At 38.7% G+C, this 23,882-nt stretch overlaps 1 protein-coding gene across 1 annotated transcript in view; it reads right to left on the bottom strand.

Moving 5' to 3' along the window:
• Positions 1-23,882, bottom strand: part of PLXNA2 (plexin A2) — a 330,517-nt gene that overhangs the window by 76,588 nt on the left and 230,047 nt on the right. The window contains exons 5-8 of the mRNA XM_063450974.1: positions 9,326-9,426; positions 6,531-6,654; positions 4,320-4,473; positions 2,278-2,374 (exon numbers count right to left, since the gene is read on the bottom strand). Coding sequence (XP_063307044.1) covers positions 2,278-2,374; positions 4,320-4,473; positions 6,531-6,654; positions 9,326-9,426 — 476 coding nt within the window. The remainder of the gene's footprint in view (positions 1-2,277; positions 2,375-4,319; positions 4,474-6,530; positions 6,655-9,325; positions 9,427-23,882) is intronic.

The raw sequence follows: 23,882 nt of genomic DNA, 5'->3' as shown, positions 1-23,882 counted from the left end.
ACCCAAAGGATGGAGACCCCTGAAAATCCCATGGCAATGCATTAAAAATAATCAACATAAACTGTTGAATAAATGGATTATGTGTGAGATGCAATCCGGTCTTCTCCTGGTGCCCTGCTTTCTTTCTGGGATTCAGTATTTATTTTTTTACACAAGCCAAAGAGGTTTGCAGAAGAAAAAGAAAACGGAACATCTCTAAAACCAGCCAGCTTGTGTAAACAGCAGCTTCCTCTGAATATATACCGGACATTTCTGAGGATAAACAAAACAGGATCCCTGAAGCCATATATGACTTGAACAGCATAAACACTGTATCACACTGACATGCATTAAATATACATATATTTGCTATTAGCATCTCTGGTTACACACTTGTGGTACATTCCATCTGTCAACACAGCCTCAGTATTTATAACAGAGCGTATCTAAACACCTGAGTTACATACATCATGTTACTGCTGCTCTCTCTGCTTTGCCCCCAACCTACCATCATTAAATCATTCTTTTTTCTAAAAACCTTGAGCTTAGCAGTTAGCGACATTTAGAAATTAATCTCAGGAAGATTTTATCCCTTAGGATAACTGCTGGGGACTGTTGAGAGATAAGACTGTGTAGGGAAGATATTGGTACAATAGCAATAAAACACACACATCTATTTATCACGTGTACTATACTGTTCGTGACGGTATCACAACGATCCAAAGTCTGGTTCCAAATTACTGTAGGTCGCGAATCAGGTTGTAGAGTCAAATAAAATATTCAAGAATAGCCCTAGCCACATACACCCATTAAAACAAATATCTCTTTTTGGCCATTTCAAATGCTTAAAGGTAAAGCTAAAATATTAAAATATTTTAAGAGGTCAAGCACAATGCAGTCTTACAAAAATCTAAATTTTTAGGTAAAGGAACATATAGTTGTCTCCCAGACTGCTGCCGATTGGCATTTTATTTGTTATTTCTATATTTTTTTCTTTTAACGTCGTAAGCACGTGACGAAAAAAAATTATAATTTATGTGGTTTTAAAAATATATCAGTTCCTTTTATAAACCATTTTATGAACACTGTCGTCTACTATAAAAGCAAAAAAAAAAGTGAGTATTCCAAATATGTTCATATTAAATGTAATACTGTATAAAATAAACAATTTCTTTAACAAATAAATGAAGTTGCCATCTGATAATAGACACGGCCTCCTGCAATATTTTGTTTCTGAACATTCTTCAAATGCTAAAAAAAACCTACAAAGCTTTCAGGGAGGTACTTAACATATTGACTATTGACCCACAATGTTAATTAGAGGTCTGCATGGGATTATTTCACACAACGAACCATGAGGGATTCATTTGTACCATATTCCTATCTACCCAGTGTATCAGGTTATTAATTTGCATTTACACTATTGTAAGCGAGGTGTGAAGTAATGATCCCAAATAAAATAAAATGATGATAATATGAAGTAAATACTATTTGGTTATGGAATAAGGCTGTGATAGACAAATTTCGTGTAGGCTATGGTAAACAAAAAGTCTTTACTGTTTAAGAGTATTTACTTTGGCTATTTATGCTTCATTGGATTTGTTGTGAACAGCAACTGAAATGGTGGAAAATGCCTTCACCTGATGTTTTTGTTATTAGCCATTAATCACTGTAACTGTAGCTATATATATATATATATATATATATATATATATATATATATATACACACACACACACACACATTCTTTCTTCCATTCTCCCATGTTTCCAATCTCAAACGAGTCTAAAGAGACATTATGTACTCTTTTATGCCATATCCCCAAAGTTCCACTGAATGGAATATGAAAGGTCTCATATTTTGACCGATGTTCTGGCTGTTTTTTCCCTCTTGTGACCTGCTTCCAAGGGACTTCAGAAATAGTCCTCAAAAGAGTGGCAAGTCAACCCATTTCAAGCAGTGCTCTGACTTTGGGCCCCGTTGACTGGCAAAGCTCCCACAAATACCTCTCCTTTCTCTGCGTATTCATGATGTAGAATGTTGGGAGTTAAGTCTTTCTATTCTAACCGAGAAAACTCCATTGCAAACATCGGAGATTATTCTGTCAAGGTGGGCTCATCTCCATGAGTGGATATGACTTGCACGGTAAGGGGAAACCATGAGAAAGGAAAAAGTCCAGCATATTGTTCAAGTTTCCTTCTATTGTATAATAAATCTCTCTACAAATGCCCCCTGCATGCTTTGCTGTTACACTGTAATCAGATTATTAAGCATTAATCACTAGTTAACTATACTTACAGCTGGTGACCGCTGCAGTTGTAGAATTTGAAGTCTGTGCTGACAAAAATCTTCCCGGTTTCTTTGGATATCAGCTGCAGCTCCACCCCATACCAGTCTACGGAGAGAAAGCAAATTAGAGACAGGCAGGGGGAGATTAGGACATCTGGAGACAGAATCTGGTGTGTATCCGTGGATTACAAAACTAAACACAGCACTGGATGACAGATTAGTTTATTGTGCTGCTGTCATCTCACATATGTACATTGTATATATATATATTAGACAAATGAATAAGCGTGCGCACTCACAGACATACTCTCTCAACATGTACATTCAGCAAGCTATTCTACTAAATGCAAAATATATGCTGCTTCAATACATTTTGATTACATTGATGCAGTTGTGTATCCGATTTAATTTCCTTGTTGGTTTAGGTTAATATGAGCACCTGCTCTTCACAAGGGCAATATGGTGCACCGAACAGCTATATATAGCTAAATATATTCCCTTTTCTCTCTACGCAAGTAATTTCACTCTTTGTCAATCAGTATCCTTCTATATTCATGTATATATCCCTAAAGTAAAGTGTTTATTCACTAAGCATAAGATTTTAACCCAAAATACAAAATGTTGTATAAATAGCAAGCTGTCACTATAGCTGAAAAGTTGAATTTTTTTTATTTTTTTTAATCTGACAATGTTACAGACATTTTGCATTTGATTTTTAGTTCTATGTTTAGTGAATAAACTCCAGAATGATAACAATAACCATACAATCTCAAAGGAATTGGAGATTTTAGGCCACAATATACAAATTGTGAACATTTTTCAACTTGCCCTAAAATGTAAATTTTTCTTTCCCGATTGTTCACAATTCTCAGCTTTAATAATATTCTAAAATACTGGTATGTACTATAGACTTGAGCTTCCTTCTTAAAGTTTTATACTCTCACCATCTATGTAAACACCTTCCGGTTCAGAACAAAGGTAATTTTGGGAATTAGTCACAGACAATTGGGCATAGGGTAAAGTTGTATGTATCCCCCAGCCCATTTAAAAAAATAGTATAGATAGTTGCCAGCTTTGTCTTAGTTCAGCACGTCTACTATAAAAGGCTTGCAAAGAGGTTGATGTATGGGTCCATGGGAGTGATCCAACCCCTCTCCGCTAAGATAATGAGACCTGAGTTATGTTTACATGTTGTAATTAATAGAAATACAGAAAGCCTCAAATGAGCGTCATACAGCCACTATTGCCTGGGATTCTTCCAAAAACAAATACTATTTCTAGCACTCTGTCTATTTTATCTTGACATCACACAATAATCCCTTTCTTCCCCGGTCCCCCAAAGGGGATAATCTCAGTCTTTCTGTAAGTAACAGGCTCCCCGCTGGACCTAAGCTCCTAGACAAAATGAAATCTTCTCCAAGTTGGCAGATTTTTGCCGTTCTACGGTTTTAGAAGTGTGGCAGATACAGTTATCCCTCCACGCATTACAGGCTGATTACGGGTTACATATCTGTCTCAAAGAAATTAGGCTGATGCCAAGTCATTAAATATGGCTACTGCTGTCATGGTATACCTAATTGTGTTATTACTATTAGAGTTTATACTTAATCCATCAACATATTTAGCAGCTGCTTTATAAGATAGGTAGATTTGGATTTATGAATTGATCTATTTTTTTTAAAAAGAATATTTGATTGCTTATAAGAATTGGAAAATTAAGCTATTACATTTTGTAAAGCAATGCTCAAACTAGTCTAGCAGATTACTAAGGAGTTGCAGATCTGACACCTGCATTTTCTACCAAAACGTCTCAACTCACATCTATAGCTGGTGCATATATTTCCAAATTTGTGTTTAGCAACACGTTCCCACCACAATTCCACGTCCTATTTGCCCATGTGTGCAGAAGTCTACATTTTATCTTGAAATCTAATATCTACAGAGATTGACCATCTTTGCAAATAATAAAATCAGTTGAAACTACTGTTCGTTCCATGTTCATGTTATTTTCAAGAAACGTTTTTTTACAATTAATCTTTTGTGGGTCTCACCTTGGTCTGCAGGTATTGTAGGAACATCTTTAGCAGCTGGGGATACACATATGATACGGTTGCCAGATACCTGTCCATCTACCTGTGTCAAGTTACCGATTGAACATGTGACTCCAGCAGACAGGTCAGGAACATCGCTAACTTCCAGAGTAAGCTGTGGAGAGTGAGAAATATAATTAAAAGGCTCTTCATTCCATATCTGTGATGCTTTATTACCAAATGGACAAGCATTGTCTTGAAGACATCTGTATCCTTGATCCCCCATGAGTTCAGGCTGATCAAAGGGTTCAAATTTGACAGCCATGTTTGCTCATAATGTGTCTGCAGGTTTTTTTTTATTAAACTCATTAGTTAAGTTCTAAACAATTCAGACATGTAAGTAGTAGAACTTTATATTTAAAATAAAATTAAGTAATTTTTGTAAATGTAATCTAGTGATGTAACTATAACTATGTAGTCTTAGGGAGGCAGAGTAGCAGCCCCATCTTACTCTGAAGTCAAGCAGAAGAGCAGGGGTTCCTCCAGCTTTCTTCAACCAGCCTACTATCATCAGTGTTTCTAATTTAGCAAGGGTAACTAAAGGAAGCAGGGGATAGAGACCTGCACAGGCTGTGGCACAGATCTTTTCTTAATACCAAAAATGTGCTTGTTGGATCTCTTTATCTACCACTGGGAGATGTGAAAGCATGTGTAAAACATATTGTGGGATGGGTCGCAGAGGTTATGGACCCCCAAACATTACATGCATTGGGGTTCCCATCTAATTAAATACAAATATAGTGGATAGAGTGCCCCTTAAAGATGGTCTGTTTCCACAGCAAGGGTTTGAATGTGTTAAACTATTGTCAAGAAAAAAATAACACAATAACCACTTCTGCTCATATTGGTAGCATGTGAATGCATGCAGATTGACTCAGCCCTTCATCCTTCTAAGGTAGATAAAATAAGTACCAGCAAATTGGGTAATAGTAACACCTCCTGGGTAAAGCTTAGCTTTAGCTTATGAGCGCAGGCATAATGTATAGATCAAATTTTTATACTTTCATGAAGTTAATTTGGCAAGTCTACTTAAATCCCTTCCACACCAGCTACACTTCTACATTGTTATACTGCCATACAAAAAATACTAATGGTGCAATCAAGAGAGTATATATATATATACATATATAGATATACAAGGAGACCAATCCAGAAGCCCAAAATAAAATAAAATAAAAGGCAATATATGTATAAAAAGAGAAAAGTCTCAGGTAGGAGAGCAACAAAAGTGGGAGAGGAGGCCCTACCTTTATTAATTTTAAGGAGTAATGAGAAAAGTGAAAACAAATAATCTGAGGGAGAGACAAAGTGCTACTCAGGATTCCTATAGCAGATGGGTCCCACAGCAAAACGCCTAAAATTTCAAGAAAATCGGCAAAAATATAACCATAAGGCAGCACATCCCTGGCGTAGAAACAAATCAAGTATAGCGAGAGGTGAGGGATTAAAGATGAGGATAAAGGGGCTAACACCCCAGTGTCAGAAGAGCGAACCTCAATATATCTTTTCCTAAAATACCTCATCACCGTGGGCTAACCATTAGTGCTTACCTTAACCATGCTCCCAGCCTGAATATAAAACCAAAAACAAAATAAAAAATTAGTGCACGAGACTCTAGTGGTTAGTAGACGGTGCAGAGGTATTTTAGGGAAAAATATATTGAGGTTCGCTCTTCTGACACTGAGGTGTTAGCCCCTTTATCCTCAACTTTAATCCCTCACCTCTCGCTGTACCGGATTTGTTTCTATGTCAGGGATGTGCTGCATTATGGTTCCTATATTTTTGCAAATTTTCTTGACATTTTAGGCATTTTGCTGTGGGACACATCTGCTATAGGAATCCTGAGTAGCACTTTGTCTCTCCCTTAAATTAATTATTTTTACTTTTCTCATTATTCCATAGAATTAATAAAGGTAGGGCCTCCTCTCTTACTTTTGTTGCTCTCTCACCTGGAACTTTTCTCGAGTCCACATATCTTTTAATGGTACAATACTTATGCCATTCATTACACACCTAGGTGGAATGAGTCCTGCTCTTGTATGGGTATAAAACAATATGGCATAAGTTGAAGTTTGTGTGTACCCCTTATTGTTTTTCTCCTCATTAATATGTATACTCCCCATCACTTTAAAAGTAGCTCCATTCTTTTTATTCCCTGCCTTTGAATCGTACCGGTAAGCTATGCTCTGACACTGGGAGGCTGTTGGGCTGCACAGTAACTTTCACACACTGCTCCATAGTGGCTGCAAATCGAAATGGCTCTTCAGCACGTTCACATTTATCCTTCCGAGAACACCTGCAGGGAAAAACAGCTTGTTAAATATGCCTCATATATTATTTCTAAAAAATGTATTTTACCATTGTGGTATGTTTTTGTTTTTTTTACTCTACAATACATTTTACATTTTTGTTGCAGTCTAATGTTTAATTATGGTGCAATGAAAATAGTTTTAGTGGGAGCAGACTGCGCTCACAGCCCATTTAATTTGCCCCTTTTATGTGTTTTGCTTTGAACATCTTAGGTTAATATTGTGTTTTGTTTTTTGTTTCACCTTCCGCAACACAGGTCATATTTTTGCTGGGAATTATATCTTTTGTTTTTCATTTAATTTTAAAAAGCCCGGAACCGGTTGTGGTGTTGCTATGGAGATCTCTTTTGTTTATATGCAATTTTTATTTCCACTCCAACAGGCAGCGGTAAACTTGTTTTCATGATGACAGGAAAATGATTATTTTATATATATATATATATATATATATATATATATATATATATATATACACACACACAAAAAACGCCTGCTTTCAGTCTCTTTCAAATGTTTTATATAAAATTTATTAATGTTGTCATGAGAGTTCTGAAGCTTTAGGCCATATTTTATGTGTAGACAACAGTGCACACTGTATGACTTTTATTATAAAGTGCACCTATTAAAAAACAGCACACTGTCTTTTTAAGTTTAAATGTAAATATAATCTAAAAAATGCAAACGCTTGATTCTCGTAAACTAACAATTGATTAAATAAATTGCATCACATGAAAAGTTTGTATATGAACTGGTATGCACAACACAGAGACAGGCCCATGCCATTAACTGTTATATATATCCAGACTCAGTTTATCAATTTCAGTGTTATCTCAATCTGATAACCCACTTCCAGAATATCTTAGTTTACTTAACATAAACCTTCAGCAGGAAGTCTGGATGATTCAAACAACGTATGTGGTCTACACCTGTACATGAACCTCCAGTTCTTGCTGGGCACCTCTTCACCTATACTGTACTCTGTCAGCCAGTAGCAAAGGTTGGGCACCCATATTTCCTAAGTGCTCCTATGTTGGAGGGACAGTTACTGTTTTGGCCCGAACCCCTGTGTCACATTTTTCTATACTGATGTCCCTCATTTCTAGGAGCTCTATATATTGATGCTGTGTCTGACATATAACAGAGCTGCATAGCAACAATACTCACAGTAATGTGTATTTAACCAACAATAAACATGTTTAGAAATCGGTCTGTGTAAGTAAGTTGCTTTGATCTTGTACTAAATTACATTATAATTGCATACATTGATACTAGCAACTCAACTAAAGTTTCTCAGAACTACCTGGCCCCTGGCCACATCCCCACTTACACCACTAAAATTAAAATTTCCCTCTTTGTCCATTTGATATTTTGAGATATGGACACCTCTGGTATTAGGCCTTGGCCATAGACATGATCTCTTGTTTCGTTCCTTTGTAGAACATGTGTGGCTGGCTCTGTCCCTACAATGCTCACCTAATTTTTCGTACAGTTTTACTGATTTAATTTTGTTTATATATATATATATATATATATATATGTATATATACTTGCCACACAAACCCAGTCTGATGTTAGAAGCCTGGTATCGTGTACACAGTCTGTGTATTTATAGTATTTACAGTTGCAAGAAAAAGTATGTGAACCCTTTGGAATGATATGGATTTCTGCACAAATTGATCATAAAATGTGATCGGATCATCATCTAAGTCACAACAATAGACAATCACAGTCTGCTTAAAGGGAAACTCCAGTGCCAGGAAAACGATCCATTTTCCTGGCACTGGAGGGTCCCTCTCCCTCCCACCCACCAATCCCCGGTTACTGAAGGGGTGAAAACCCCTTCAGTGACTTACCTGAGGCAGCAGCGATGTCCCTCGTCGCTGTCTCCGCGACGCTCCTCCTCTTCATTGCGTCGGCCGGTGGGCGAGACTGATCTCGCCCACCGGCCGAGGGGACCTAATGCACATGCGCGGCAATGCCGCGCATGCGCATTACGTCTCCCCATAGGAAAGCATTGAAAAATAATTTCAATGCTTTCCTATGGGGTTTTGAGCGACGCTGGAGGTCCTCACACAGCGTGAGGACGTCCAGCGACGCTCTAGCACAGGTTTCTAATAGACAGCCACTAGAGGTGGAGTTAACCCTGCAAGGTAATTATTGCAGTTTATAAAAAACTGCAATAATTACAGTTGCAGGGTTAAGAGTAGTGGGAGTTGGCACCCAGACCACTCCAATGAGCAGAAGTGGTCTGGGTGCCTAGAGTGTCCCTTTAAACTAATAACACACAAAGAATGAAATGTTGCCATGTTTTTATTGAACACGCCATGTAAACATTCACAGTGCAGGTGGAAAAAGTATGTGAACCCTTGGATTTAATAACTGGTTGAACCTGGTTTTGACTCTGGAATGCAGAGTCATATACTGAGACTTTTCATTTTTACTGATATTCGTTCTTTTAATTTTTCTCTTATTATTCCAGTTCGGTTATTTTGAAATAATATTTAAGATTCAATTTTAATTCACTTCAAATTCTAACTTTAGTGAATAAACCTGTTTGCGCCTTCAACATTTTTTTGGTACATATTTTAAACTGATTAACAAATTAAATTCTACATTTCGCACGTCCATATACTGTGTACATATTGCTGTTTTACTTACATGTTATGCAAAACACACCATCCGCAATGAGGGTCTCCTGAACTAAGGCATTCTCCGCATGTTGTATATTGCTCACAAGATTCTACTGTCATTCTTGATACCTGAAACAAGATACAATGACATAGTGAAATATGGGTCAAAATGGGTAAGTAGCACAAAAATCTACCATTAAAAAATGCAACATATGTCACACAGGTTCACATATCTTGTGATATATAATATGTTTAATAATTTAGATTACAAGGATAGTAAAGGAATTAAAAAAAACTGTGCAATAATTACATGACTAGTTCATAAAGTGATGCATTTGATCAGTAACACTATTCAGCTAGGGTGACGCATTTTATTCTAGCTTAACTGGTATAAAGCATCTAACATATACCAAAAAATATTATCCACACTTACACCACGACTGCCAGTCTCAAATGTTCACAAAGAACGAAATATCCCTATATTCTGGGGCGTACCTGGAGCATTTGGCACCCGCGGCAGGTCCTATATTTGCGGTGGGTGATGGTGTGAGGGGGTGATGTGAGAGGGAAAGGGGGGTGATGGTGTGAGGGAGGGGGGGTGATGTGAGAGGGATGGGCAGAGTAACGTATATCATGGAATACCTTAATTCCCTGGTGGTCCGGTGGCAATAATATCCAGTCTGCAGCTCCGCAGACCATGAATCTCGCGAGACCCAGTCAGAGCATTGCCGTGGTAACCCGCGGCAATGCTCTTATTGATCAGATCTCGCAAGACACATGGTCTGCAGCTCTGCGGAGCTGAAGACCGGTGTCTGCAATGGGCGCAGGAAGGGCATCTCACCCGGCGGCATATTGAGCAAGCCGCTGGGCCCCCTTCTGGTGTCAGTGACCAGTACCCGACACAGTCTGCCCCAGGCACCCCCCTAGTGAGTGGCACCTGGGCAGACCGCCCCCTCTGCCCCCCTTAGTACGCCACTGCCTACATGCATGTTGTTTACTCTAAATTATGACCCCAACTGATTGTTGCGGCAGAAATTGTGATTCATCAGACCAGGTGATGTTTATCAATCTGTCCATTTTATGGACCAATGCCCACTGTAGCCTCAGTTTCCGATTCCTAGATAACAAGAGTGGAACCAAGAGTGGTCTTCGGCTGCTGTAAGCCATTCTGCCAACATTCCCAACCTATCTCTGTCCCAGGGGAGAGCAGGTGAGCAAGGGATGTGCTGGTCGTCAAAAATGGTGGCTCAGCCTGCAAACGTAGCATACCTGCCTGGCAAAGGGGCAGGCCCTGTGTCAGGATCCTAGTTGATCCGGCACGCAGAAGTGTGTCACACCAGGGACCACATGTATTGTCTTACCGGGCCTTAGAATGGCCGGACTTAACGTACCAAAGAATAGTCATGATACTTGCGGAGGTCAGGGATACAGAGAGAGACACAACTATGAGGGAAAAACCAAAAGTCAAAGATACCAGAAGTCAGGGAAGTCAAAACTAAGCCAAAGTAAAAAAACAGAAATAAGCGCACAGAAACGCTCTCTCGGATCACCTACTAAGGGAAACCACGATAGGACAATGAGGAAAAGGCAAAAGGAGTTTAAATAAGCTTCCTTCAGATCCGATTGGCCGTAGCCAGCCTTTGACAGCAGAACGTGCGTGTGCATCCTTTGCGTGACGTCACATGCACGTTGATGTCGTCAATACCGAGGGTGAATGTTGGGTTACAAATTGGTATGGATCCGCAGCGGCCGACATGCCGCAGGGGTCAGATACACCGATACAGGGCTGCTGAGTGGCACTTCCGTTAATGCCAGAAAGGCATTTGTCATTACAGACACTACGAGGTGAGGCTGAACATGTGACACCCAGTCATCAAAGGAGGTATACAAGTACTAAGTGCCTATTGAATAGGCACTTAGTACTTGTATAATCTTAAACCGTAGGTGGCGGTTATTTCCACATTGACACAGTGGTTATGGTAGTTACATTTGGTCTCAGTATCCAACTCTAGAAGTTATTCACCATTGTATCTGGTGTCCACCTATTAAATTGTTTTTTTGATTTATCAAAGGAGGTATGCCTGCCAGCCCCTCAGGGCAGATCGTGCACAGAATGCTGTTGAAACGCTCCATGCATGGTCCATGCATGATCCTAGTGCCCAGTCTCCTTTAGGCCAATTTCAAAATTCAGGACAGGTCCCAAGGACCTATATTTGCTAGGAGAGTCCTCCCAAAATGCAGGACTGTTCTGGCAAATTTGGGATTGTTGGCACCTATGTTAAGTAAGTCATTGAATTCAAAGTTCGACATGGTGCAAGTTCAGGCAAACTCTGCATAACCTTGTTGTAATGCATGTTTGTTTTAACGTTTACAGTTTTCTGAGATACTCCAACCCCATCTATGGTTACACCAATAATCATTCCACATAGATTATTACATTCTCATGTTTGGTTTGAACAACTAAACTCCTGGATCATGACAGCAATTATTTTCTGCTCTTAGCTGCTGTCATATTAGATCTAGATTAGATATTTGCATTAGCAAGCAGGTGCACATGTGTACCTGATAAAATGGTCTATTTGTTTATGTACATTGTTATTCATTACTTTGAATAATACAATGAGATTCCTTTCATTTCCAACTACTTCCTGGGGACCATTGCAATTTGTTAGGAGGTTTCATTACTCCTTTCATGTGTGTATAATAAGTATTTTGCTTTTCATTATGCATTAATATGATAATAATACTTTATATAAGAAAACAGTAATGTCTCTCTTCTCTCTATACGTACTGTTTAAATATTAATCGTATCACAAAATCCAGGACATTTAAAGACGCTGACAGGTATATGAACATAGTAGAACTTACAAACTCATTTTGATGCATGAGGCATAAGGGGGTGAAAGGACTTGGACAAGGTCAGGGGGAGAAATGACACTGGGATTTAAATTTGTATGTATCAGCTAAAAGCAAGTGACTCTGCCGATGAACTACTGATGCAGACTAGTAACCCCAAGTCAGTAGACTCTTAGGAAATCAGGGAGATGACAGGACTGAGCCACTGCTGACCTCTGACCCAGATTGAATGCTGAACTAACCACTAGGTTTCCTTACAGAGGGCCGTAGCTGGGCCAGTGACCAGTGCTGAAAAAAATCCTTTATTTTTAATGACTTCAGGGAGAGCGGAGCGACTGTTGCCGCAGTAATTCAGTGTAATTAAACCTATCTATCACTCCAGCAGCTGGAACACGATTCCTGATGAACTTTGCAATGGGATTTCGCAGTCACTGACTCGCAGCCTCAAATGTCCTCAGAGGAAAATAGGGAAAAAAAACCTCTTCTAAAATCTCATTTTAATGTGGCCTCTTATAGTGCAGTTTCACGTTTTTTTTATCATTTATTCTTCTTGCTTTTTTATATATTAATTTTCTTTTGTTTTTGTTTTCTGTCTATGTCTGTTATTAACCCCTTAAGGACCAAACTTCTGGAATAAAAGGGAATCATGACATGTCACACACGTCATGTGTCCTTAAGGGGTTAAATGTTGTTTTTTTGTATGGACTTAATCCACACATTTCTATCTGCCTGTGTACATCATAAATATATAAAAGCATGCAAACATAAACACGTACCTACATTTTGCATGCACATCAGACACATCTATAATACAGTATTAACTTGTGTACACTTATTTTTTATTTGCATATGTATCAGACATGGTTAAATATAATCACACAGAAACATAAACAAACAGACATGTAATCACACAAGTAGAGATGACATAAAATTAAATATATATTCTGTCTATCTTTCTTTCTGTTTCTGTCTCTCTTTCTTTCTGTTTCTGCCTCTCTCTCTCTTTGTCTATCGGCCTCTCACTGTCTGTCTGTTTTTCTATATCACTGTCTATTTGTGTATCTCTCTGTGTTTATTTTTTTCTGTTTGTCTCTCTGTCCATATGTCCATCTATCTCAAAACGACAAGGTAAACACTTGTAAAACATCACATACAATTGCAAACCAAGTATACTCAATGTATACTTTGGTATAATTTAATCATGCTGAAAAATATTATAAAACACACATTTAAGCCTTTTTTTTTTAATTACTAAATAAAGATTGAAAACAAGATTATTATTTTTTTTTTAAATCAACCAGTTTTATTACCCAATTAATACCTGGATAATAGTTTAAAAAAAAATTGATATACATCCTATTTATATTTATACAGGAAAATAAACATATTATCCAGCAAGCACACAGGAACAAACAGGCATATAACGCAGTTGGCTCAATCACTGGCCTCTATATAATCTAATGCCTGCTGAGGTTTTTTTTTAGATAATGCAGATTTTTTTATTAATACTGTCTGTCTCTGTTTTTCCACACATACAATAATCCCCAAGTGGCTTAATTATTTATGTTAACATAATTTATTTATAAGACACAGGTACTATAATCTTGGCGATCGTGCCCATCATGTTCAATTCTGCACACACACCCCAAAATAAAAATAAAAAAATGAAAAAAAGCTAAAGTGAGAAACAAATCCAAAGAAGAACAAAAGCAAAGACGCTTGGGAAAGACTGACACAGGGCAGGAGTGGAGACAAACAGAGGAAAATACAGTGTATTTTCTAGGCTTGTCAGCTGCAGGCACCAGCTCCCTTGTTTTAGACAATCAGGTGCCATAGAAGGAAAAATACTTTCTCGAGGTGACACGTAGGGGAGAGATAAAGGGATGTGTATTTTGCTTGATGTGAGAAAGATGTCAGAAATCTCAGCTACGTGCCGCAACCCACTGCTGCTATCATAATCTGTCTGAGCGCAATTTCATCTTAAAAGCAGCTGCTGATTGCTGTGTGGGGAGTTGTGAAACTTAGAATATCAAGTCTCTCAGCCGCCTCAAATATAACAGATCTGTAGTAACCCTGAAATATACATCCCAAAACTAATGAAACTGACGCATTTCGCAATGCAGAACAATAGATTTTGTCATCATACATATTGCCATTGTGGAGCCATATAAAATAAACAGTTTATTTCACTAAAAAACAAATTTAAAAAGTGTACAAAAATGGAATGTACAGCACACTATATATGTTTGTATATATAAATTACTTTAAAATCAAACCCTTATTAACTCTTCAGTCTCCACTCAGCAATAAAAGTACACTGGCGAGAGTTAGAATCATATGGACAGGTTTGGTTAGGGGTTGAAAAGAAGCAGGAGGATGCATAGGGACCTGCCCATCAGCACTTTGCTGGTCAGCGTCCCGGATGGCAGGTACCTGCTCTTCAACTGCTCCCGACCTGACTACGGAATTGGTGCCAAGTGGCTTTCGAGATTTTTCTGCACTGATTTCCCAGCTCCCTTGTGTGCCCTGTATTATTGCTGGAGCCAGGAAGTGACATCACCCTTGCATTGACTTCAGTACAGAGTGAAGGGAACTGTGCAATCAGTGCAGGGACTAATCCCCACAGCAATACTATGGAGCCCAAGGACGAGGTTCCAATCCAGCTTTCTCCTTCATGTAAGGAAAGGGAGGCTGGGTGGGCCTCATTGTAAACTCCCCCTGCTGTACCCCCTTAAAAGAAAATTAGGCACATGTGTGTGTATATAAATGTGTGCGTGTGACTCTAAGTGTGAGTGTGTATGAATGTGTTTGTGTGTACTTAAGTCTGTGTGTGTATTTGAATGTGTGTTTGTGTGTGAGTCAGTGTATTTGCGCATGAGTCTAAGTAAGTATATCAATGTGTGTGTCTATGTATGTGTATATGAATATGTATGTGTATATGATTGTGAGTAAGTGTGTGTAATGTCCATAACAAAAAAAGGGTTGGGGTTGCATAGTGAGCAACCAATTCTACGATATTAAAAATAATGTTTACCAGACAATAAAGAATTATACACTTCTGTCAAATATGTCCATTTATTCTACAGCTTTTGGAATGAGTTGTACAAAATGCAAATGTTTATCTGAAAAAAATATATATTATGGTTGAAATATTCTGTGAGCATTGCATTCATATGTGTAAAATGATTTTGAAATCATCTTCATTTTTTTCTTTAAACTGATCATATATTTTGTGGTGTACTGAATATGGAAGTACTTTGTTTCAGTTACAAAATATAATTAGATACACCAAGCTTGTGTATGGCTACAGCCAAACACTCTAATGATCTATTAACATTCAGAATGTCTGTAATGCTCCTGTCCCTATGCATATGCAACACTAAAGTGATGCATACCTACCACCAGAGAACTATGCAACATGCAGTGCCAAACAGCAATGATTTCTGGGAGTGATTAAATGTAAATATAACAATTTTTAACTTACCGTATGTCTCTTTTCAATAATTCTCCACTGTTGTCACAATATGTTTAACATCAGGACCATATCTCTCAAATTCTGATACGCTCATCCGCTTGGGTCTAACCTTGTCCCATGTTCATATCTCCATGTTAATGTGAGTAAATATACAGACTATGACAATAGCAGCTGTCTGTCTTTCGCCATCTCTCTCTCTCCACCTCTCTCTGTCTCAGTGAGTCACTCTCTCTTTCTCTCTCTTTATATATATAAATAAAGTCACATCTGTATATTTAATATATGCTTTGAAAGATGTCATTATTTAATAAGGATATCTTCTGACTGACTGAGGATAATTATATTAAATTGCCAGATTGACACGGTACATTATAAGCACCTGCACATTTTAGCTGTTTGTTCAAAGGGAGATTTCAAAGAGGTTTGAACCTGTGTATGCAGAAAGGATATAGGAATTCATTAGTGCAATGCCGCTGCCCAGTGAACACACAATCCATGGGGCCCCGGTGCGAAAACTGATCCACGGGCCCTCCCCTACCATTCACCTCCACCCAGGAAATCCCACTTACATGCCTCCCAACAGTCGCTTTGTGCGGGACAGGTCGATTTTGGTTGGCAATCTCACTGTCCTGTCAAGATATACATCTGTGCGATTTGCCAGGGGAAAGAGTTGGGAGGTATGTGTATATATATATATATATACACATTATATTTATATGTCATTATAAGCACGCAGAAATAATGATGCATACATACTCCACCAAAAACAAGGGAAGGGGGCTGCACACAGATGGGGTACGGCGGTAGCACAAAGGGGGAGGAGGGGCGGCTGGGGCCACAGTGCTGTACACAGGGGGGAAATGGCTGCACACAGGGGAAGGGGTTGAAGTGCTGCACATAGGGGAGAAATAGCTGCACGGAGGGGAGGGAGAGATTGCACGGGAGGGAGGGATTTTCACACACAGGGGGGAAGGGGCTGCGCACTGGGGGGACATACAAACAGACACAGCGCAGCACTGACTGGGCCCCCTGGAAAGTAATTTACATTGGGTGGCCCCAACAGCACCCGGTTGCAGGGGTCCGCATGGCAGCAGGGCCCCCAGCTGCGATCCCTGTTTGTACGCCACTGTACACACAAACATACATACAAACACACATACATACATACATACATGCACACACACAGATACACATATATACAGACACACACATACATACAAACACACACACACACATAAACAGACACACACCTATATATGTATATATACAGACACAGACACACACAGACAGACATACACACACAGACAGCGGCCGGGCCCCCTGGAGTGACTGGCCTGGTCACAGCTGCGACCACGGTATGTATGCCACTGCTGCTGCCATTCAGGGCAGGAGTGACTATTCTAGCTGTTGATGGCCTACATTTCCCATAATTCTCTGAATGTCAAAGGCTGTAGAAACACTGATTTAAATGTAATAATCAGCAGTTAGTTTAATAATTAATGGAACAACATAATAAAAATTAAAAAGAACTGTTTGTCAGTACATGTGACAGTCCTCCAATAGAGGTTAAACCGTTAAGCATAACGAGGGATTTAAAAAAAAAAACCAAATGAGAGGCACAACGCTGCTCAAGCAGGGAATTAAATCTATAATGAAATGGTGCCATTGAAGTATTGCATGCATATGTATGGCCAGTTAGCACATAGTAATAAAACTACATGCATGTGAATCAATGCTGTCAAGATCTCTACCCATCAATTTATTTACCCTGTATAGCACAGATGACTAAATGTGCCTTTGCAAGTGTTAGCAATAATTTCTCATAATGCTCAGCTAGCATAAATAAGGTTTAACCTGTTTCTAGCCAATATATAATGTGAAGTAGACTTGGATGTATATTTAAAAGTAGCAATCCTATTAATCCAGCTGTCTCCACCTAATCCATACGTAATTCTGATATCAAAATCATTAAGCACTCTTAAAGCCTCCATCTGCCAATCCACGATTCCAAGCCCTTCAACAACTCCTAGCTTTATCCTAGATCAAATCCAAAATCTTAAATCACACATAAATGCAACCCTTAATTATTATTCAACAATGTCTCCATGGATCCCACCTCATAGTCCACCCAGTCTAACAAAAACCCCACTTCTGCTACCAGTCTTTAACGATCGCACAAACACTTGATATTGATTTTTTTTCTGTAGGCTACTATTGCTATATATATATATATATTTTATGTATGCTACTAAAAAATACTCAAAATTGAATATACATATAGGAACAACAAATAAAATAAATACAACCAGGGTTCATCTCACATAAATGAAATCATATAAATCATGATCTTTCAATAATGAAACGCTAAAATTATTTAGTGATAACAGATGGCAAATGTATATTTATTTATTTATAATGTTACACAGAAAGCATTCATTTTTTTTATATCCACTCTTTCCAAAAGCTCGGGAAAAAAAAAAACCTGTCAAAAAGTAAAAGAATTTCCAGTTACTAAGCTCACCTCATTTTTCTCACTACTTATATGAAACTTGACTGTTGGATCACATCAGCTATCAATCAAGTTACTCATCAAGGGCAAGCAATTCACATTCTGGTATAAAAACAACAGCAGAAAAAGTGCAAAAAAAAGTTCCTATCACGATTTTGATAAAGAATTGTATATGGTAAAAACATAAAACATGACAAAGATGTTTTAAAACAGAAACAGTCAACTGGATCCATGTCACACACACTATGCATGTCTTCATATACGCGTGCATGTGTCTGCTCATGCATGTACACACTGAGAGAGATAGACAATTTTTCCATGAAATGGACCATAGGAAGTTTGCTTCGGAGGAGGTGGAGAATGTTGCCATGTAATGATTATTCTTCTTGCCCCATCGTCACTCACTGAATACCAGCCAATCCTTTGAGCGAATTAATTATAGCAAGTAATTGTAACCTGTTCAGCTCTGCTCAGCCCCCTGCGGCAAATATAGCACTTGGAATAATTTGGGAGTCTAAGCTGAAGTAATTAGGCATTCTGCAAACACCTACACAGTTGCGGAACGGTTATTAAGTCAGACTCTTAAGCGCACGCTCACTGGGGACCCATTAATAACTCACACAGAGGTTTTAGTGACACTGTAATTTATCCTGCAGAAATCCCACCGAAGGTACTCCACCTGTGCTCTGTCTATGGCAGGGGACAGTTACTGCCTGGGGGATTTTGCTCCCTTTTTGATCAATGGAGGGAGAGTGACGGAATAGCCTAGATCTTAACTCTTTCCCCAGCAGTGAGGCTTACAAACCGAGACCTAATGGGCCAAAACAATACTAATAATGAGAATGGCTTGATTTGCAATGAAAATGAATTATTTGAGTGGCAGATGGATTTACAATGCAAAAGGCAATATCTCAAAGAATTATGGGTAAGCATTGACTATAAGTCAATGATCGTTATGGATACTTATGTGATATGTTGAACAGGTTCATGTGATTGCTAAGCTTGCAATGCTTTGTAAAATAAATAATTAAAAAAAAAAAAAGATTACTTCTATGTGAATATTATTGGCTCCATTATTTTGTGCTAAAATACTATAATGCCAGTTAACTTTCATAATAACTCCTTTTTTATTATTATTATGTAAAATGAGCCACTGACCCATTCTACAGCGATGTCATTCTTTGCATTACACCGTATTTATACTACATTTATAATGTATATACAACTAATCGTTTCTTAGGCTTATTTAGTAAACCAGAAATTCTGGAGAATGTGCATGGAATTCCGATTTTCCAGTAAAAATAACTAAAACTGAAAGAAAATGTCCAAATCCAAATCAGGGCTGGTATTCACTAAACAGTGAGATGTGTGCAAATGCAAGCCAAAGTAGCACGTTTTGTCTGCCCCACTCTTAGGACAGCAATTTCCAAGTCCCTTGTTTGCTTACCCAAAACTCGCCGTTGTGTTATTTCTTCATCATCATGATTTACCAAAAACTCTGCGCATTTGCATTTTTAATATGTGGCCAATTTCAAATTGACCAGTCTCATTGACACAGATCCCACATAAGGGGAGATATAAACATTGTACAAAAAAATTAAAATCAAAAGATAAAAAGAGCATCTAATCTCTGCGAGCCGCTGCCAGTTGTTTTGTTTGCAAAAAAAAGTGCATCCCTCATAGGGCACTACATCTTTAAATCCCACTTTGTCTTTACTCACTGTTTAAATGCTATCACTGCAGAACATTAAAGGCATTAACACGATACTATATAGCCATAAATCCACACGTTTCAGAGGAGACACTTTATGATTCCACTCCGTGCTGTCATTAACAAGCATCGTTGTCTGCAGAGACAAGTGCCCTGTTGCCATAAAAAGAGAGACAACGGTGTTGGTGTACCAAAACACGTCCTCTCTTCCGTAATTTAGCAATCAGAGCGTGTGAGGGGCGCCTCGTTGATGAGAGCTAAATTAGCAAAAGACAAAAGCACACAAGGGCATTTATCTTCTCCTTAACCTATTTGCTGCTAGAACAATATTTTGTTGATTCATTTTGCAGGGCACAGGTTACTTTACACCGCAGATCACAAAATCGATATACCCCAAAATGAGTAGAACCTTCTTGATGATGACCCATTGATCAGGCAGTGTACTGGGATGAGTTCTGGCAGTTGAGAACTATACTATATGTCTGAGAATGCAAGAAAGCTAGTTCCTGTCTCAGCGGGAAAAAACAAACAGGACTGTGGTAGTTACACCAATTTTCCAAGTCAAGACTTCCTTTGGCCAAGCTTTTCATCGTTGTATAAACAGTAACTGAAACTATTACTGCTGATTTATAATATAACATTGTCCAATTTTTTATTTATGTGGTTTCACCCTAAATTCCGGTTTTGCTACAGAGGGGACCTTATTGATGTAGTGGTGCTTACTCCCATTAGTTTGCCCTAGCCTTGAAGGCTTCAGCTAGTCATGGAAAGTCTTCACATGGAAGCTACAGAATATTTTTTTAATTACATTTCCTGTCAAGAGAAAGACATAGAACCAAAGGAAAGAGCTCAGCAATGGTTATTCACAATCTGCAGTCCAGCAAAAGATACCTGGACTCCTCTGACCTTTGTAGACTTTAGTGGCTTCCACGCCAATGCTAGAACATATACATTAGGGGAGACTTATCACCGTGTGGTGATCAGAAACGTGAAAAACTGCAATATTAAAGTGATCACTAATAAATCTTGTCTGATTATTCCATTGGTTTCTATGGTGACTCTCTCACAATTTTTCTCCTTTTGACATTCTGATGAATCTTCCAGAGGGAGAGAAGACAAAGGGACGAAAGGAGAGAATGAGAGAGAAAGAAAGAAAGAAAGAGAGAGAAAGACAGAATGTTTTCTCTAAAAAAAAAAAAAATAGCCAACATATCCACAAAAATCGAGCTTAGTGCAGTGTAGGTTACTAAGTAATTCAGTGTAAATGAAATGTTAGCTGCCGTATATAAACAGTCAGCCAAATATATAATGTATTACTCAATAAGTAGTTAGTGCTCAGTGTGTAATGGTGTTGACAAGGTCCAGTTTTTGTTATATTCACCTTCCGAAATGCCACCCCTGGGAAAGTCTAACTGGTGCCTGTGTCTCTCAGCACCACAACAGACCCCAACTACCCCCTTCTCTATGACAGACATAGTATGGAGTTAGCACATTTAGCTTTAATATCAACCTCCAGGGGATTAGGAAGGAGAGGGGTTTTGGACACTGGTACATGCCATAAAAGCAGAAACATCTGTTGCGGCTCAGAGAGGGGCCTGCTTAGTCAAGCAGAGAGAAGGGAGCTGTAGACTTAGCAGCTTTGCCATTCACAACCTGCCTGACAAAAATCCAATGTACTGACATACATAACACAGGCAAAAAACCTTAACACTTTCACCACTGGGAAGAAAGAGGGGGATACAGCATCCACGCCTGCTACCAAACTTGATTTTACCTCCTTAGGAGCGCAGGTCCCCAATGAGAAAGTACTTTACCGTTGATAACGATAACTATTTAATTCAGGCCTGCGTTAAGTGCAGTCAAATATTAATATACAACAATAACAAGCAAGTTGGCTTGACAAATGTATGTAGGATTTGGGAGCCAGACAGTGCTATTTTTTCATATTACTATGGCAGCCTTGGATAAAGTACATCCCCAGAATTCTATAAACAGTGGAAAGTTCTATAAACACTGAAAAAGGTTTCGAGCAAAACAGTAACATTTTGGAGGCCCATAGCATTTGTCAAGCCCTGCACTCAGATTATTTTATTCCCCAGGAAATCATAACAGCCCGTTATATGAAAACAGCTCATTTACAATGTTCTCTTGTAAGAAACTCCACGAAAGGCATGTTTGAAACTGTAAGAACGGCCTCTCCTCCATTCGTTCTGGTCCTGTATATAAATAATTATTACTCAACGCGGTTCTTTCGGGAACCAGGTCCTTCTACAGTGTAGGGTTATAATTTATTTCTTGGAAAGCCAGGACTTCATGGTTTCAGAGCCACAGAAATCAAATCCGACGTTCACTGTCAGACTGCTAGTTTAAAAGGAGGTTTTTGCTACAAATTAATTCAGCTCTACACAGAGCAGATTTGAAGATGTAACAGAGGCTGCATTCCTGCAGTCCAGGAGTAATGTGAATGTAGAATTGAATCATCCCACCAATCTGTTACAAATGAAGTGATAGGCAGGGCAACCAGTGATGCAAAACACTCAATCCTGATATATACAGGGTTGCCACCCAGCCATTACCAACATGCTGGCTAAATTGGAACTAGGTGCCAATGCCATTGAAGAGGCAGCTTTTATGTTGTTCCAGAGAAGATGCAAGCACGCTATTAGATCTGATTATATAGTTTCAGCTTTCACTCAAGAACAGGTATAACTGGGAATTACTAACATCAAGCCGGTAAAAATTTCACTTGAGTCCTATTATATTTATGTATAAAACTACTTTATTTTTTACATAGAAAATGTGTGATACATATCATTTACATTCTATCGCTTAAAGGAACACTATAGGAATCATAATCATTTCAACAAATTGAAGTGGTTATGGTGGGTCCTTTGGTGCTTGAGTGCATCACTACTAAGCCGTCTACTGACAGTTTAGTAGAGATTTTGGCTCCTTGGCAGCCTCCAGTCAAGTCCTGCAATTATGATATGGCATGGGTAGCGGTAAGAGAATGGCTTGGGGTGTCAGTTGAGCACTCTCAGCCAATAACTATACCAATCTTTGGTATGGATTGGTGAGATGTGGGTCCTGGCACTAATTAACTCCAGATAACATAACCACTTCAATATGTCTCTTAAATTATATTATTGGCTGGCCACTAACTGTTCATATGTTTTTCGATGTTGCAGAGATGAATAAGGGGTACAAGTGTATAGTTATTGAGTGTTACGGAAGAAATGTAGAGGCTAGATTTTGGGGTTACGGGTATTATTGGTAATTTTTAGATGATCTGCCTGCACCTTACTAAACGCATTTCCAGGTTTACCGTGCTTGTTGATGCAAAACATGAACAGATCTATATATATATATCATGTGTATTTTTCACACTATAGTGCTAAAATCACTGTCTAGGTGCCCAACCCTCCTTGCCTCCCTTTGAAAAGGTGATTCTACTCTGTGAAGCAATGGCCCCACCTCCATGTCTAAGATCATCAATCTTGTTGATCTCAGCCAATCCAATGCTTTCCTGTGGTGGAATCTCAGTAAAAATAAATTTACTAGGACAAGATTTCCATGTGGCATATGTGTAAATGTTGGTGTATCAGTTAGTCAGTTACACGTAGCTAAGATACAATCAACACTGTATTGAGCAAGTGCAGGAATGCAGAAACTGAAAACACTTCCCCTCCTCCATTGTTCTGGGTGAGCCATGTGGTCTAACAGGTAAGGGAAGTTAGGCTTTGTTCAGCTGATTGTGTAAAGAGTATATGTGGGTAGAGTTAACTATAGGAGGAGCTATATGTCTATATTATGCATTTACACAGTCAGTTCTGGGCTCAGATCTTGTTGTATTTTGGTGACATTAGTCTCTCTGAGCCCCGGTCGGTGAATCGAATAAAGAATCTCTTCCTTCCTGAAGAAACCTGTGTCCACTTCTCTGTGCTTGGCTCCCGTCAGTTTCTCCGGTATCATTCCCATTGGAAAGCATTAGGAGACTATAGCGCATGTGCAGCAAAACGCCATACTGCAAAAAT

The sequence above is a fragment of the Pelobates fuscus genome, chromosome 1 (assembly GCF_036172605.1).
Source record: "Pelobates fuscus isolate aPelFus1 chromosome 1, aPelFus1.pri, whole genome shotgun sequence".
NCBI lineage: Eukaryota > Metazoa > Chordata > Amphibia > Anura > Pelobatidae > Pelobates > Pelobates fuscus.
The sequence above is the reverse complement of the archived record's forward strand: the minus strand, read 5'-3'. Positions and strand labels throughout refer to the sequence as shown.